This window comes from Hemicordylus capensis, chromosome 6, assembly GCF_027244095.1.
Source record: "Hemicordylus capensis ecotype Gifberg chromosome 6, rHemCap1.1.pri, whole genome shotgun sequence".
Taxonomy (NCBI): Eukaryota; Metazoa; Chordata; class Lepidosauria; order Squamata; family Cordylidae; genus Hemicordylus; species Hemicordylus capensis.
The window spans coordinates 130,257,009-130,270,275 of NC_069662.1; the positions used below are offsets into that span (position 1 = coordinate 130,257,009).

Sequence of the window (13,267 nt, forward strand, 5' to 3'; positions counted from 1 at the left end):
AGTACTGAAAATCTACTCAGATGTCTCCTATATCTCATCTAGTTCAGTCCTTTGGAGTTTCCTTATTTTGGCAGCAGTACTCCAAGGCTTTGAGAAATCTAGAACATTTTGGAAGTTGGAAAATTCTAGAACAGGGAGAATTCCCATGAGAAAAGTGGTGATGCTCTTATATTTAGCAGGGGGAGAGCAACTGTCCTTATCCATCCCCAGCAGAGGACCTTCCCAGCAGTTGTTACTTCTTTTTAGGTAAAGCCCTTTTGGGACAAGAAGCCATCATTTATTATTTATTTTTCTATATAAACTGCTTTGAGAACTTCTGTTGAAAAGCGGTATATAAATATCAGTAGTAGTAGTAGAAGACGATCAGATCACCAAAGTTTGCAAAGCTTCCTGAATACTTCAGGCGTGAGCCTTGACAGCCTCCTGGATCTTCCTCCTAATAAGCTAGTTGGCCACAGGAATGTAACTCTTACAAAGACTGAATTAGTAAAAGTTAGTATCTTCTAGACCTTGAAAGTGGAGCCAGTGGAGGAGCAGATGTCTTGTCTTCTCCCACTCTGGTAAGGGTGAAGAGGAAGAGTTGCTCTTTGTTGCACCCAACACCTGCAGGTAGTGGGTGGCATTAGTGGCAAGAGAGGCTGCCATCGTATTCTCAAGACAGCTCTTGACTCCATTCCCCTTCCTTCCGGGGGTGGGCTTCTCTGCCTCCCTTCCTTGTTGAAAACCCAGCATTGCTAAGAGGTAAAGGGCAAGTTGAGAGGAGGAACAGAGGAGAAGGAAGAACAAGAAGGAGAAAAATAAAATAAGATAAAATAATAAAGGGGGAAATGGGGGGAAATTGCAAGATTTAAGTGCTGAATTCTGAGTTCTAGCGTGAGATATGGAAGAGGTAATTTGCAAACTGGCCTTGTCTCCCACTGCATGGGAGGAGCAATCCCAAAGCTACACCCCCTTTGTCAAATAGATACTGTGTCATTTAAGCTCAGAGCCATGATGAGAGGAGGAAAGCTTTAAAAACTAAGAGTATGATATGCAATAGATAAATAGATAGAATGTGTGTGTGTGTGTATACAGAGAGAGAGAGAGAGAGAGAGAGAGAGAGAGAGAGAGAGAGAGAGAGAGAGAGTTTGTGTGTGAATAGATATACGATATAATTACTTCACTGCCAAATAATGTTTTTCTATTTCAAAGCTGGATACTTTGTCCACTTAAATTAGATACTCAGATCGAAGGAATTGAGGTTGCACTTCTGTTTGTGTTTGTCCAAAATAGATATTATGAAACGGACTGCATTTATCTAGACTCACTGAATGGTTATCACCAAATGCTCTTGTTTTTGTAAACTGGATACATTGATAGATCTCTGTGAAGCTAAAAGTCCAGAATTATCTGAAGCTAAAAGTCCAAAATTCAGGTTAAAGAACATTTCCTTTGCAGATTTTTAGATATATATAAAATGAGACTAAATAATAACATAGATGGTTTCCACTAAGTAACCAAAGTATGACATCATGATAATCTTGAGTGCAGCCTGCCTGCCTTCCAGGCTCTGAGGTAAGATGAAATGTTGGAGTTTTATTATTTTTTAATATATTTTCCATCTCAATCAGTGAACTCAGCCTTTATTCAGAAGACCAAGAAAAAGTCTTCTAGCCAAATGCCAGCCCTTTTGATCATGTGGTTTTTGATTAACCAATCAGGAGGAAGAAATTATATCTGATACCTACCCCGCTGCCACCTAATTTCTCTTTTTCAGCATGTTAGTTTGAGCATGGTTCCAGCTAGCAATACACCAGGGAAGAACACTTAAAATATCTGTGGGGATGTTTGAAAATGGTGGCACAGTATTTCCTGCAATCATAGGTCCTTAACTCATTCTTAAATCCAGCTCACAATCAGATTCAGGTTGTTTGTGGTTTCAAACTTCACATAATTTTAGTGCATTCTGATCATAAGCAGCAAGTAAAATGCTGACTCTTGTGGCAGATGTGAATGCCTGTATGTGACCCTTCAGACACAGAATCCTTCCCTGTTTTCACCTCAACAACCTTAACTGATCAAACAAAACTTTGCTTTTACAATAAATCAGTCATCCAAATTTAATGTATTTGCACAAGCAAATACATATTTAGAATACAGCAGAGCAATGGCAACAACACAAAGTTCTATCAGCTTCAATAGGAATGTTTCTTTTGTATTACAGGCAGCTGGGCCAGTTCAAATGCTTTGGATCTGAGCACTGCTTCCCGCATACACGCAAGGCAATCTTATGCAGATTTAACGAAAGATTTATTCAGCAACAACTCCATTTTCTCCTTCTCCTTTCCCTCCCTTTCCCTTTCTTACTCCTTCCCCACACTCTCTACAGGATCGCCCTGGGGACAAATGTCCAAACAAACAAACTGTAGAGGATTACTGTATAGAATACAAGTGTCAGTTGAAGTTCATGCAGATACTCAAAATATATGAAACCTGAAATCATGTTAACACAAATTTTGGGGTTTTGTGAACAAAATTGATCTCTTGAGCCTATTCTTATTGTTTACTTCAACATTAGCAAGGATACTAAGATGGGTGTCACTGAGGGCATGTCTGAATTGGAGCTTCCTGCTCCTGTAAGAACCAGTACTTTAGCAGTACTAAGTGACAGTGCAGGAGATATCCAATGAAAAAGCAGAAACAATTCAGAATAATAGAACTTGTTGTATGCTAACCTATTTGAAAACCTTGTTTATGTTTGTTAGTTTGTTTAAAATATGTATACCCCGCCCCTCCATGAGTCTCCAGCTTGGGGAGACTCATAACATTAATAAAATAGATACCATGTAAAATAAAAGATCAATACAGTTCAACAAGTTAAAAGACCAAGCTAAAACCACATGTAAAATTACAATTTTTAAAGACGTTTCAAATTAAAAGTTGTTCATAAAAAGCTATAAACTGGAAACGTAAGGGAACCCTTTATGGCAGAGGTTCTCAAACTTGAGTCCTCAGATGTCACTGGACCCTGGGGATGATGGGAGTTGCCGTTCAAAAACCGATTATTTTAATGAAAGATGGTATAAAAATCTAACAATAAATACCGTGTTTCCCCGAAAATAAGACACTGTCTTATATTTATTTTTCCTCAAGGAGACACACTATGGCTTGTTTTCAGGGGATGTCTTATTTTTATTAAGTGTGGTATAACAATCTACATTTATTCAATTATAGTTAAGTCATCTTCTTCTGGAACATCGTCATAACTCTCCAAACCCGGAAGTCCATCCTGAATTTCTTTCGACTCCATTTCCTTTAGAACCATTGGCCCCAATCTTTCATGTCGAGCAATAGCGCTCTCATTAAAATGAGCAGCTCTTATCCATGTAACCTGCTTGGAGTGCATTGGCAACAACACTGTCAGTGATTTTATCCCATGAATTCTTCACCCAGATCATGACCTCTTGCAGGCTAGGTTTCACAAAGTTTCCACGCTGATTTCTTGTCATTCTATTTTCAATGTAGTCGTTAATTTCCATACGCAAATGGTCTTTGAATGGCTTGTTTACTGCAATATCAAGAGTCTGCAGATAGGCAGTCATTCCTGCAGGAATCATTATTTGATCTATTCTTCTCTCTGCAAGGAAGTTCTTCATGTCTTTAGCACGGTGAGTGCTGGCTGAATCCCAGACTAGCAGACCTCTTTGGCCACCTCGCAAAACAAGTGGCAGCATTAAATCAAGCCACCTCCTTATAACTGCTTGTGTGCACCAGGCTTTTTCGGATTCAAGAACATAAATGCCGGAAACACGTTCAATCTTATCTTTCTTGCCCTGGTGTGGCTTTCTGTCCATCCAGACGAATTGCCAAAATACAGGTAACACGTGAACTTTCGTGACCAGTGGAGGGAATGTCGATTGAGGAGGCACCCCTCTGTTCTATTGTCGTTTGGGCTCCTTGACTCATAAACACTGCAGTTTCATCCATAGCAATCATGTTGCCAAGTTGGTATTTAGAAAAGTTGATGCCATCAACAAAGGACTTAAATGCAAGTGCTCGCTTAATAACTTCAGCATCTTCCAACTTAAACAGTGTTGTTGATTTTCTGAGAGACAGTTCATATCGCTGAAGGAAGCCATCCAGCCAGTGTTGTGATGCTTTGAATTCTGGGGATATTTCGAATTGTGGTGCCATTGCAAGGGCAAATGCTTGAATATCAACCCTGCGCACAACCAAAGCCTTTGCTCTCCTGTCAGCAATCCATTCACTGATCATGTCTTCCAGCTCAGGAAATAAAGGTTGCCGACCTGATCCACACTTGCGCTTCTTAGCATTTCCTTTGTCCGCCTGTAGAATGAGGTTATCATATTCTGCCCGCCATTTTTGGACCATTCGGATATCCAACTTCTTCTCTTTGTAGAAAGCCGTAAGATTCTTGCCCTGGGAGTCCTCCACAATTCCTTTCTTGTACTCAACAGAATAACTCTTTCTTTTTGCACTCATCTTGTCTGGGGGTACAGGCTTACCAGGATTTATCAGGGATCCAGTGAGACTGGTGTGTGTGTGGGGTGAGAGAGACCCACAGACTGTTGCTGGTCAGTGTTGGGGAGCAGCAGCTTTACTGGTGTGTGTGTGGGGTGAGAGAGACCCACAGACTGTTGCTGGTCAGTGTTGGGGAGCAGCAGCTTTACTGGTGTGTGTGTAGGGTGAGAGAGACCCACAGACTGTTGCTGGTCAGTGTTGGGGAGCAGCAGCTTTACTGGTGTTTCTTTACTAGGATTAGTGCAAACCCTGGATTCACATTGTGAGGCTGTTCACATGTTCAGCCTAGTCCAGGCTAGGTCAGCCCAGCCTGGGTGAGAGAGACCCACAGACACGGGTGTAACGATACCGGTAGGGGTGGCAGGCTGCAAGCTGAAGCATACGGTAGAGGGAAGTACGGTACGGTAAAAAATCTCCTCAGAAAATCTCCTCCTCAAAAATCTCCTCTCCTCCTGGCGGTGGTGGGTGGCGGCGAGAGTAAGCGTGACGGGAGGCGGCGAGAGTATGCCGGGAAGCGACGCCGGGCCAGACGGCGTCACTCTGCGCACTCCTGCCTGCCACCGCCGTCGAGAGTATGCTTCCCGGCATACTCCCGCTGCCTCCCGCCGCCGCCGCGCTTACTCTTGCCGCCACCGTACTTCCCTCTACCGTATGCCTCAGCTTGCAGCCTGCCACCCCTACCGGTTTCGTTACGCCTCTGTCTGTGGGTCTCTCTCACCCCACACAAACACCAGGGGGATAGGGGAAAAGCTTCAGCAAGCAGCCTGCTACTGAGCCAGGAGAGATCACCACTATGTCTTATTTTCGGGGTATGGCTTATATTGCACAACTGCTTAGAAATCCTGCTACGGCTTATTTTATGGGTATGTCTTATTTTCGGGGAAACACGGTAAATACATAAATACATAAATAAATAACGCGGCATCTATGTGAGGTACTTACAGTCTTGGGTGAACTTACAAGGGGAACAGGAAGCCGTTTAACCTGGTGGAGATCACCCAGACGAAAGGTCTGCTCAACAGCGGGTTAAAAGCCTGGGCTTGGCGTGGGGGCAGTACTGGGATCGGGGTCAATCCTGGTGCTTCACATGCACAGCCAAGCCCAGGCTGGGCTGACCTAGCCTGGACTAGGCTGAACATGTGAACAGCCTCACAATGTGAATCCTGGGTTTGCACTAATCCTAGTAAAGAACCTGCACCATGGTTTGAGCTTCAAGACATTCCACAGGATGCTTGACTGCTTTTGTTTTCCACTTGCTTTATAAGTTCATTCCCATTTCCATGGTACAGTAACCTCAAAGCAGAGCAAAGACCCTGCCTTAGTTTGTCAATGGACTGTGGACAAATGTGGTTTGTCAATGATCTGTGAACAGGCGCGGAGGGAGCTAAACGGTACCCGTGTTCTGCTGCAGCCCCAGCCCCAACCCCGCCCCCTGCATCTGACTATGACGCAGGGCGTGTTTAGCCAAAGGGCGTGTCTAACCTTTAAAAGGCAGTGAGAGTTGCTCTGGCTGCGCTGCGAATACAGCGCTGGCCAATTCCGATTGCAAATGGGGCTGCATGGCAGAGAAATCATGCTCCCGCACCTGAGGCTGCGAGGCGTTGCCCCTGATTGGCGGCGGCTCGGGTTCTTTAAACCCGTTCACCCAAAGGTGGCTCCGCCCCATCTGTGAATTTAGACATTACATAGAACCTCAGTGAGCACAATGTGGTCTGAAATCCAGCTTCAAACTATGGGTTCCTATCCTGGTTTGTTGCCCCCAAACAAACCAGTTTGTGGGAAAGCTTGAGTTCAGACACAATGTGAAAATATGGTTTGTTTAGCTAAACCATGGCCTCATTCACACATAACAGCACTTAGACATCACAGACAGGATCCGATCACCCGCCTGCAAGACTGCAGAGAGGAGAGGGAACTGGCTTCGCAGGCTTCCTTCTGGCATGAAGGTCAGCCCTGGCAGTCAATCACAGCCGGAGAGAGTGGGGAGCTTCCTCCCTCAACTCCGGTTACAGCAAGCACAGTCTGCAGTACAGAATTTGGATATACCACAGCTGGCTGCAAACCTCAGGTAGAAGCAGCAAATCTCACTACAGACCAAGGGTTTGAATTCAAGTTTGTAGTGGGGAAACCTGGGTCACTTTTTCAATGGGGCTGAGGTTGCATTTCATGTATGTCTGAATGCATGCAACTTCAGCCCCTTGAAAAAGTTGCATTTTGTGTATGTCTGAATGCATGCAACCTCAGCCCCATTGAAAAAGTTGCATTTCGTGTATGTCTGAATGCATGCAACCTCAGCCCCATTTAACTCCAGTTTCCCATTATGTATGAATGTGGGCTATGTTTAGCTAAAGAAACCATGGTTTGCATTATGTCTGACCACAACGCTAGAGTTGTCTGACCACATCACCAGTGCCAAACCCGTAGGGGATGGTGCTCTTACTGAAATAAATATTGTGGCAAAGTTAATGCCTCTTTAATAAGGTACTACTACTACTATTTATATACCAAAAGATGCTTCCCTGTTCCAAAGGGCTTGTGATCTAAAAAGAAACAAGACAGACAGCAGCACCAGCCACTGGAGGGATGCTGTGCTGCAGCTGAACAGGGTCAGCAGCACAGTACTGCCTTGCATCCTTGCAAAAGCCATAATATTAGACTAAACCTAACATTAGGTGTGGACTGTACCACCTGTTCCTGGGACAGACCAGCCTTGAGTAATGCAGCTGGTGCTGACACATCCTTCGTGTTTTCTTGTCATGACTCATGATTTCTTGTCTCAGTTGTTCATATCAAAGTATTGAATGACAGTGATGAGCAGTGTTCCCTGGAACAGGGATTCCCAGAAGTTGTTGAGGCTATTCAGATGACCATTTGAAAGCAGGCTAAGGGTAAGCCCACTTTCGAGTGGTCATGAGAACCGCGGGGAGCTGTGCAGCTCCTGGCAGTTAGTCTGCTTAACCTCCACTCCCACCCTTAAACAAGGTTAGCAAAGCGAGTGCTCCGCTAACCCTGTTTTGGCGCTCATGAGTCGCCATGGCGAGGCTCTGCACCACAACGACTCATGAGGAGACCCCCGACCGGGAGTCTCCAACAAGCCTCCCAGCCTCGGGGGTCTCCCCAGAATGCCCCGCGCACTTGCGTGGGGTATCCTGGGACTCCCAGGGGCCAGGTGGCCCCCAATCCTCGCTGCCGCTACCGGCTCTGTGACGGAGCCGGTAATTGTGTGGGCAGCTGATCCGGCCGCCCAGGGATGGCTCCTTGCTCGTGTGCGGGGAAAGTGGGCTAAGCCTGCTCTCTCCTCAAACCACCTCTAGGCACTTCACTTTGACCGTGTGAAGTGCCTCATTGACAACTCCCTCAATTCCCAGCCAAAGGCCACTGCAGCTGGAGATGATGGGACCTGTTGTCAACTTCTGAGAATCCCTCTTACAGGAAACCCTGGTGATGAGAGTTTTGCATGATAAATGCTTAATCAAGCAGTAATTGGTGGGAATGATAATACTGATCATTCCTACTGTGCTATTGGAAAAGGCTGGTATCCGCAAACGGGCTTGAAGCTGATGCACTGCAAAGCTGCAACATTACACTGAACAATATTAAGCAAAGTGCAGGTTGCTTTGGAATAGAGGACACAAGGAAATATACGTGGGTGGGAAAGCATATGTTGCCAGCTGGAGAAGGAAGTGGTACACCACACTTACTTCATAAGTGTGAGGTTTTTATAAACGAACTCTCTTGAGGATTGTTTAAAATAGACAGAAAATGACACACAGTCTCTAACTGGGCTATGTTGTTGTTTTAGAACATTGTATGCATTTTAAAAACATTAGCGTGCTTCCTAGTACTCTTTCCAGAATGGTCTATTTTTAACTCCAACCTCTTCCGAATGGTGGGCAGATGAGACACAGAGTTGTCTTCAGTGTATCTTGTATGAAATGAGCCTCTTGCATTCTCCTACCTGACAATGAAAAACATACTCTGGGGTTGTTTTCTTAAATTTCATGTTCCACACCAAGGCTACCCCGTCAGGTTCATGGGGGGCATCTTCATTGTTGTTATAGGAAGCAACCATCAACTCAGGATACTGAAAAGCAAAGAAAAGGCAGTTCATTTAAAACATACCAGAGTGGACAACATTTTCAGTGCTGAGAAAATGACGGAGGCAGATAAGTTCAAAAGGAAATAGCAAGAGATGGATGGATGTCCAAAGTTTTTTTAAAGGATTGTCCATGCATGTTTCGAGCTTAACTTCATCATCAGGGGAAAATGCTAGTGAAAATAACTACAGCAAAATAACGAACAAAAACCCTCCAGAATCTTTTGTGACATGGAGTAGTAAACTGGTCTGCCTGATGGGGTGATTGTGAAGATTAGCAATATTTGTGAAGCACTCTGAGTGTTAAGGAAAGGCATTATAAAAATACCAAGTACTACTTTGAAAAATGTTTTTCTTTGCAGATTTATATCTGGCCATGTGGCATGATAGCACTTTAAGAGCAACTCACAACTTTACATAAAACAAGTAAAATCCTCAATATGACACAATATCAGAATTAACATATTCTAGTAGGTAAGGACCATCATTGACTGGGCAAAGTCAATTTGCATAGATTACACTTATAGGCAAGTTCAATAAATTAAATATATGAAATAGAAGTTTTATTAATGTGCTTGCAAAAGGGAAATAAAAGAACAGTTTTACATTTGTAGCATTTCAACTTCATGCATGATTCATTTTATTGAATAATACGTTAAATAAACCAGTGTAAATGGTTTTCTACATGAAACTGCTGGGAGAGGTCATCAGGAGGTTTGGACTGAAGTGTCATCAATATGCAGATGCCACTCAACTCTACCATTCTCTGACATCAGATCCGAGGGAAGCAATGGATGTATTGAATCAGGGGCTAGAGGCAGTGATGGACTGAATGTGAGCTGGCAAATTGAGGTTAAATCCAGACAAGACGGAAGTGCTGCTGATTTAGAGAAAAGCCTATCAGGATAGGGTGATTTAACCAGCTCTGAATGGGGTTGTTCTCCCCTTGAAAGAGCAAGTGTGCAGCTTGGGGGGTGTTGCTGGACCCTGCTCTGCTTTTGGATGCTCAGGTGGAGGTGATGGCCAGGGGTGCTGTTTTACAGCTTTGGCCAGTATATCAACTGTGACCCTTTCTCAAGAACACAGATCTGGTCACTGTTACCCATGCCTTAGTCACGTCATGGCTGGATTAAAGCAATGAGCTTTATGTGGTGCTGCCCTTGAAGAATATTTAGAAACTTTAGTTCGTGCAGAATGCAGCTGCCAGGGTTCTCTCTGGAACTACTCGCTCGGAGCATATCACATCTCTTTTGTAAGAGCTGCACTGGCTGCAATTTTATTTCTGGATTCAATTCAAGGTGCTGGTTATCTTCTCTCTCTATCTATCTATCTATATTTCTCCTGGGTGTGCCAGGGAAAATGTGTCCCGGCAGCCCAGCTGATTGGCTGGGCTGCAGAGGCACCTGATTGGCTGGCACACCCATGAGGAGGAGAATTGGCCAGCTGCGAGCTAGGGTTGCTGGCGGGCCCAGCCTGGCAACAGGTGGTGGCTGCCGGCCCGGCCCGGCCCGGCCGCAGCGAAGCGGTGGCGGGCCCTGCCGAGGCAGTGAGGCGGGCGGCCAGCCGGCCCCGATACCAGGACAGAAGGTGGGGGTGGGGGGAGAGGTGGCTGGGCTGCGGCTGGCCGCAAACACTGGCAAGCGGTACTAGCGGGCATGGCAGGCCACGGAGGCGGCACTTGGTGTGGTGAGCCCACCAGCGTGACAGGCCACGGAGGTGGCTCTCGGCCAGGCGGCTCCAGGTCCGGCTGCCAGGGCCAGAAGGAGCCCGTGGGAGACTGGGGTGGGAGGGAACCGGGCGGCGGGACTTTCCTGTTCGCCGCCCGGGAGGAGTAGTGGCAGCGGCTCGGTAAGTAGAACTTTTAAAAATGCAGGGGGAGGGGGGAGGGGAGGGCAAGAGGGAGTGGGGCAGGGGGAGGGGAGGGCAAGAGGGAGGGGGCAGGGGGAGGGGAGGGCAAGAAGGAGTGGGGCAGGGGGGCAAGAGGGAGTGGGTCAGGGGGGAGGGCAAGATGGAGTGGGGTGGGGGAGGGGAGGGCAAGAAGGAGTGGGGCAGGGATAGGGCAGGAGAGAGGAGCAGGGGGAGGGGAGGGCAGGAGAGAGGAGCAGGGGGAGGGGAGGGAGGGCAAGAGAGAGTGGGGCAGGAAAGAGTGGGAAGGAGGATGAGAGAGAGGGGTGGGAGGGGAAGGGAGGGAGGGAGGACAAGAGAGAGTGGGGCAGGAGGGAGTGGGAGGGGGCGAGAGAGAGTGGGGGAGGGGACAAGAGTGTGGGTCAGGAGGAAGGGAGGGGGAGGGAGAGTGGGTCAGGAGGGAGCGAGGAACAGCCGGCCCCAAAGAGTGCACAGATGCTCTGTGCGGGCCGGCTAGTATATATATAATTCTCTAAGGCAGACCCGTGGCTAATCTTGTGCGTGGCAGGTCTCGTGAGAGTTTACGAGCAGAAGCACCATGGTGATTGGGCGATGGGGATTTCATATGCAGATAGGGGGGAGGAGCCCTTCAGGAGAAGGAGGGTACCGTTGTGTGAATTAGATAAGGAAACAAGATGAACAAAATCTGTTAAATCACAGAGAGAGAGAGAGAGAGAGAGAGAGAGAGAAAAGGGGGAAGAAAGACAGAGAGGAAGAGCGAGTGGAGAAGAGAGAACGAGAGAAAAAGAAGGGATGGGAAGAGAGAAAGAAGGAAATGTGAGGGACAGGCTCGAGCCTGTCAGTGGCCTGAGGGAAATGAGTGGCTATGGCAGTGCCTATTGGCAGCAAGGAAGGGCCTAGTCAACCACTGCTGCTGTTTGGGGCTACTGAGGCTATTGGCGGAGTGAGGCAGGCAGGCAAGGGAAAGGCCCGGGCCTGTCAGCAGCATGAGGGGAGCAGCCATGGCAGTGATGGCAGTGAGGAAGGGCCCAGTCAACCACTGCTGCTGCTTCTCCTGTAGGGAGGAGCAGGAGCAGGGCTCAGGTGGGGAGGTCTCTGGGGATAGAGGGCTGCAGTTTGGCCAATAGGCACCAGCAACACTGCAACCGTGACCGAGAGGCGTGAGGGGGGTGAAGTAAAAGGGATGGAAGAGTGACCAAGAGGGGTGAGAGGGATGGAAGCAACCGGATGGAGGAGGAGCAGGAGTGCAGCTCAGGTGAGGTGGAGAGATCACTGAGGTGAGGGGGACTGTGGCAGTGGGTGAGGGGAGCAATCAAGTACTAGCATGCAGATGCTCTGTGCAGGTTAAGCTAGTTACCTTTAAAGCCTTTAATGGTTTGGGCCTTAAATACCTGAAGGACAGCCTGCTCCCAGAAGGTCCTTTGGCCCATGTTCTGATGTCGAGAGAGGCAAAATTGTCGTGCATGTGGGACAGGGCCTTCTCTATTGTTACCCCGAGGCTCTGGAATACTATCCCAGTGAATGTCTGCTCTTTGACATGTGTGGCTGCTTTTAAAAAACAACAAAATACCTTTTTATTGGCACAGGCTTTTACCCCTTAGGGGCTGCTAGGGCTCTCAACTCTCCTCCTTCTATTTGTCTTTTTTAATGGTGTTTTTTGTTTTGTTTTATGGTTTTTACTGTTTAATTGATTTTAAGGTTTTAAATGTGATTTTTATGAGGTTTTATTGTATTTTAACCTTTGTAAACTGTCTTGGGATGCCTTATGAAAGGCAGTATAAAAACTGAATATGAATATGTATGCATAAATAAATAAATAAATAAATAAATAAATAAATAAATAAGGCTATCCTTTGACTGGAACCTATATTTTTTCTCTGTGAACCAGTTTCTGACTTTATCTCACACTGAAGGTGACCTGCCAATGGTACCTATTTGGCTGGCATTATTTAATCAATCAATCATTTTTTAAAAAAAATCTATTTTGCCTTTTGCTGTAAAATTCTCTCTAGACAAAACAAATGCTAAAACCACAACCCAGCAAATAAATGCTTAAGAGAACAGGACATACTTTGCCTATCACCTACAGAATAGCAGAGTTGGTGCCGGATGTACATCTCAGGGGAGAGAGGTCCATAATTTTAAGTGTCACCAAAGAAAAGGTCTTCCCTCCAGCAGCCTCCTGCTTGACTTCAGAGCAAGATCTATAATTGAGTGACCATGTGTTCTGCACATGGACCACCCAGGAATAGCCACCATACTCACCCACAGCTGACCTCCATGATGCCCCCACCCATTACTGCCATCAGCTGCCCCATGCTCACCCAACACTAGCCTCTGTGGCAGTTCTCCACTCACAGTCACCACTGGTTGCCTCCCATTATATCAGGGTGGTGATGTCATTATACCATGTCACGGTGGTATAATGGGAGGCAACCAGTGGTGATAGCAGTGGTGAGCTGCCATGAAGGACAGCAGCAATGAGTGGGGGGCACCTCAGAGGTCAGCAGCAGGTGGGTGGGGAGCAGGTGATGGTGGCAGTGATCAGGGGAATGCTGTGGAGGCCAACAGTGGGTGCGCATGAGTCGGCAGCAGGGCAGCAGCAGTGGGCCACCAAAAAATATAGACATAGGCCACCACTGATGCCACTACTCTAGTGCAGGGGTATCCAGAGAAGGACCACTGAAGAAGGTCTTAATTACAATCCACATTCCTAACAGGATTTAGTTGTGGTGAGTTAATGAGTTTATCTGAGTTAACCTTGAGTTAATCTGAGAGCTGTCT

At 46.6% G+C, this 13,267-nt stretch overlaps 1 protein-coding gene across 15 annotated transcripts in view; it reads right to left on the reverse strand.

Annotated features, from left to right (window-relative positions):
* The window catches only part of DYNC1I1 (dynein cytoplasmic 1 intermediate chain 1), a 344,861-nt gene that overhangs the window by 124,880 nt on the left and 206,714 nt on the right, over positions 1 to 13,267 (reverse strand). For all 15 annotated transcript variants that reach the window (XM_053264854.1, XM_053264852.1, XM_053264850.1 and 12 more), the window contains one exon: positions 8,480 to 8,605. In XM_053264854.1, coding sequence (XP_053120829.1) covers positions 8,480 to 8,605 — 126 coding nt within the window. The remainder of the gene's footprint in view (positions 1 to 8,479; positions 8,606 to 13,267) is intronic.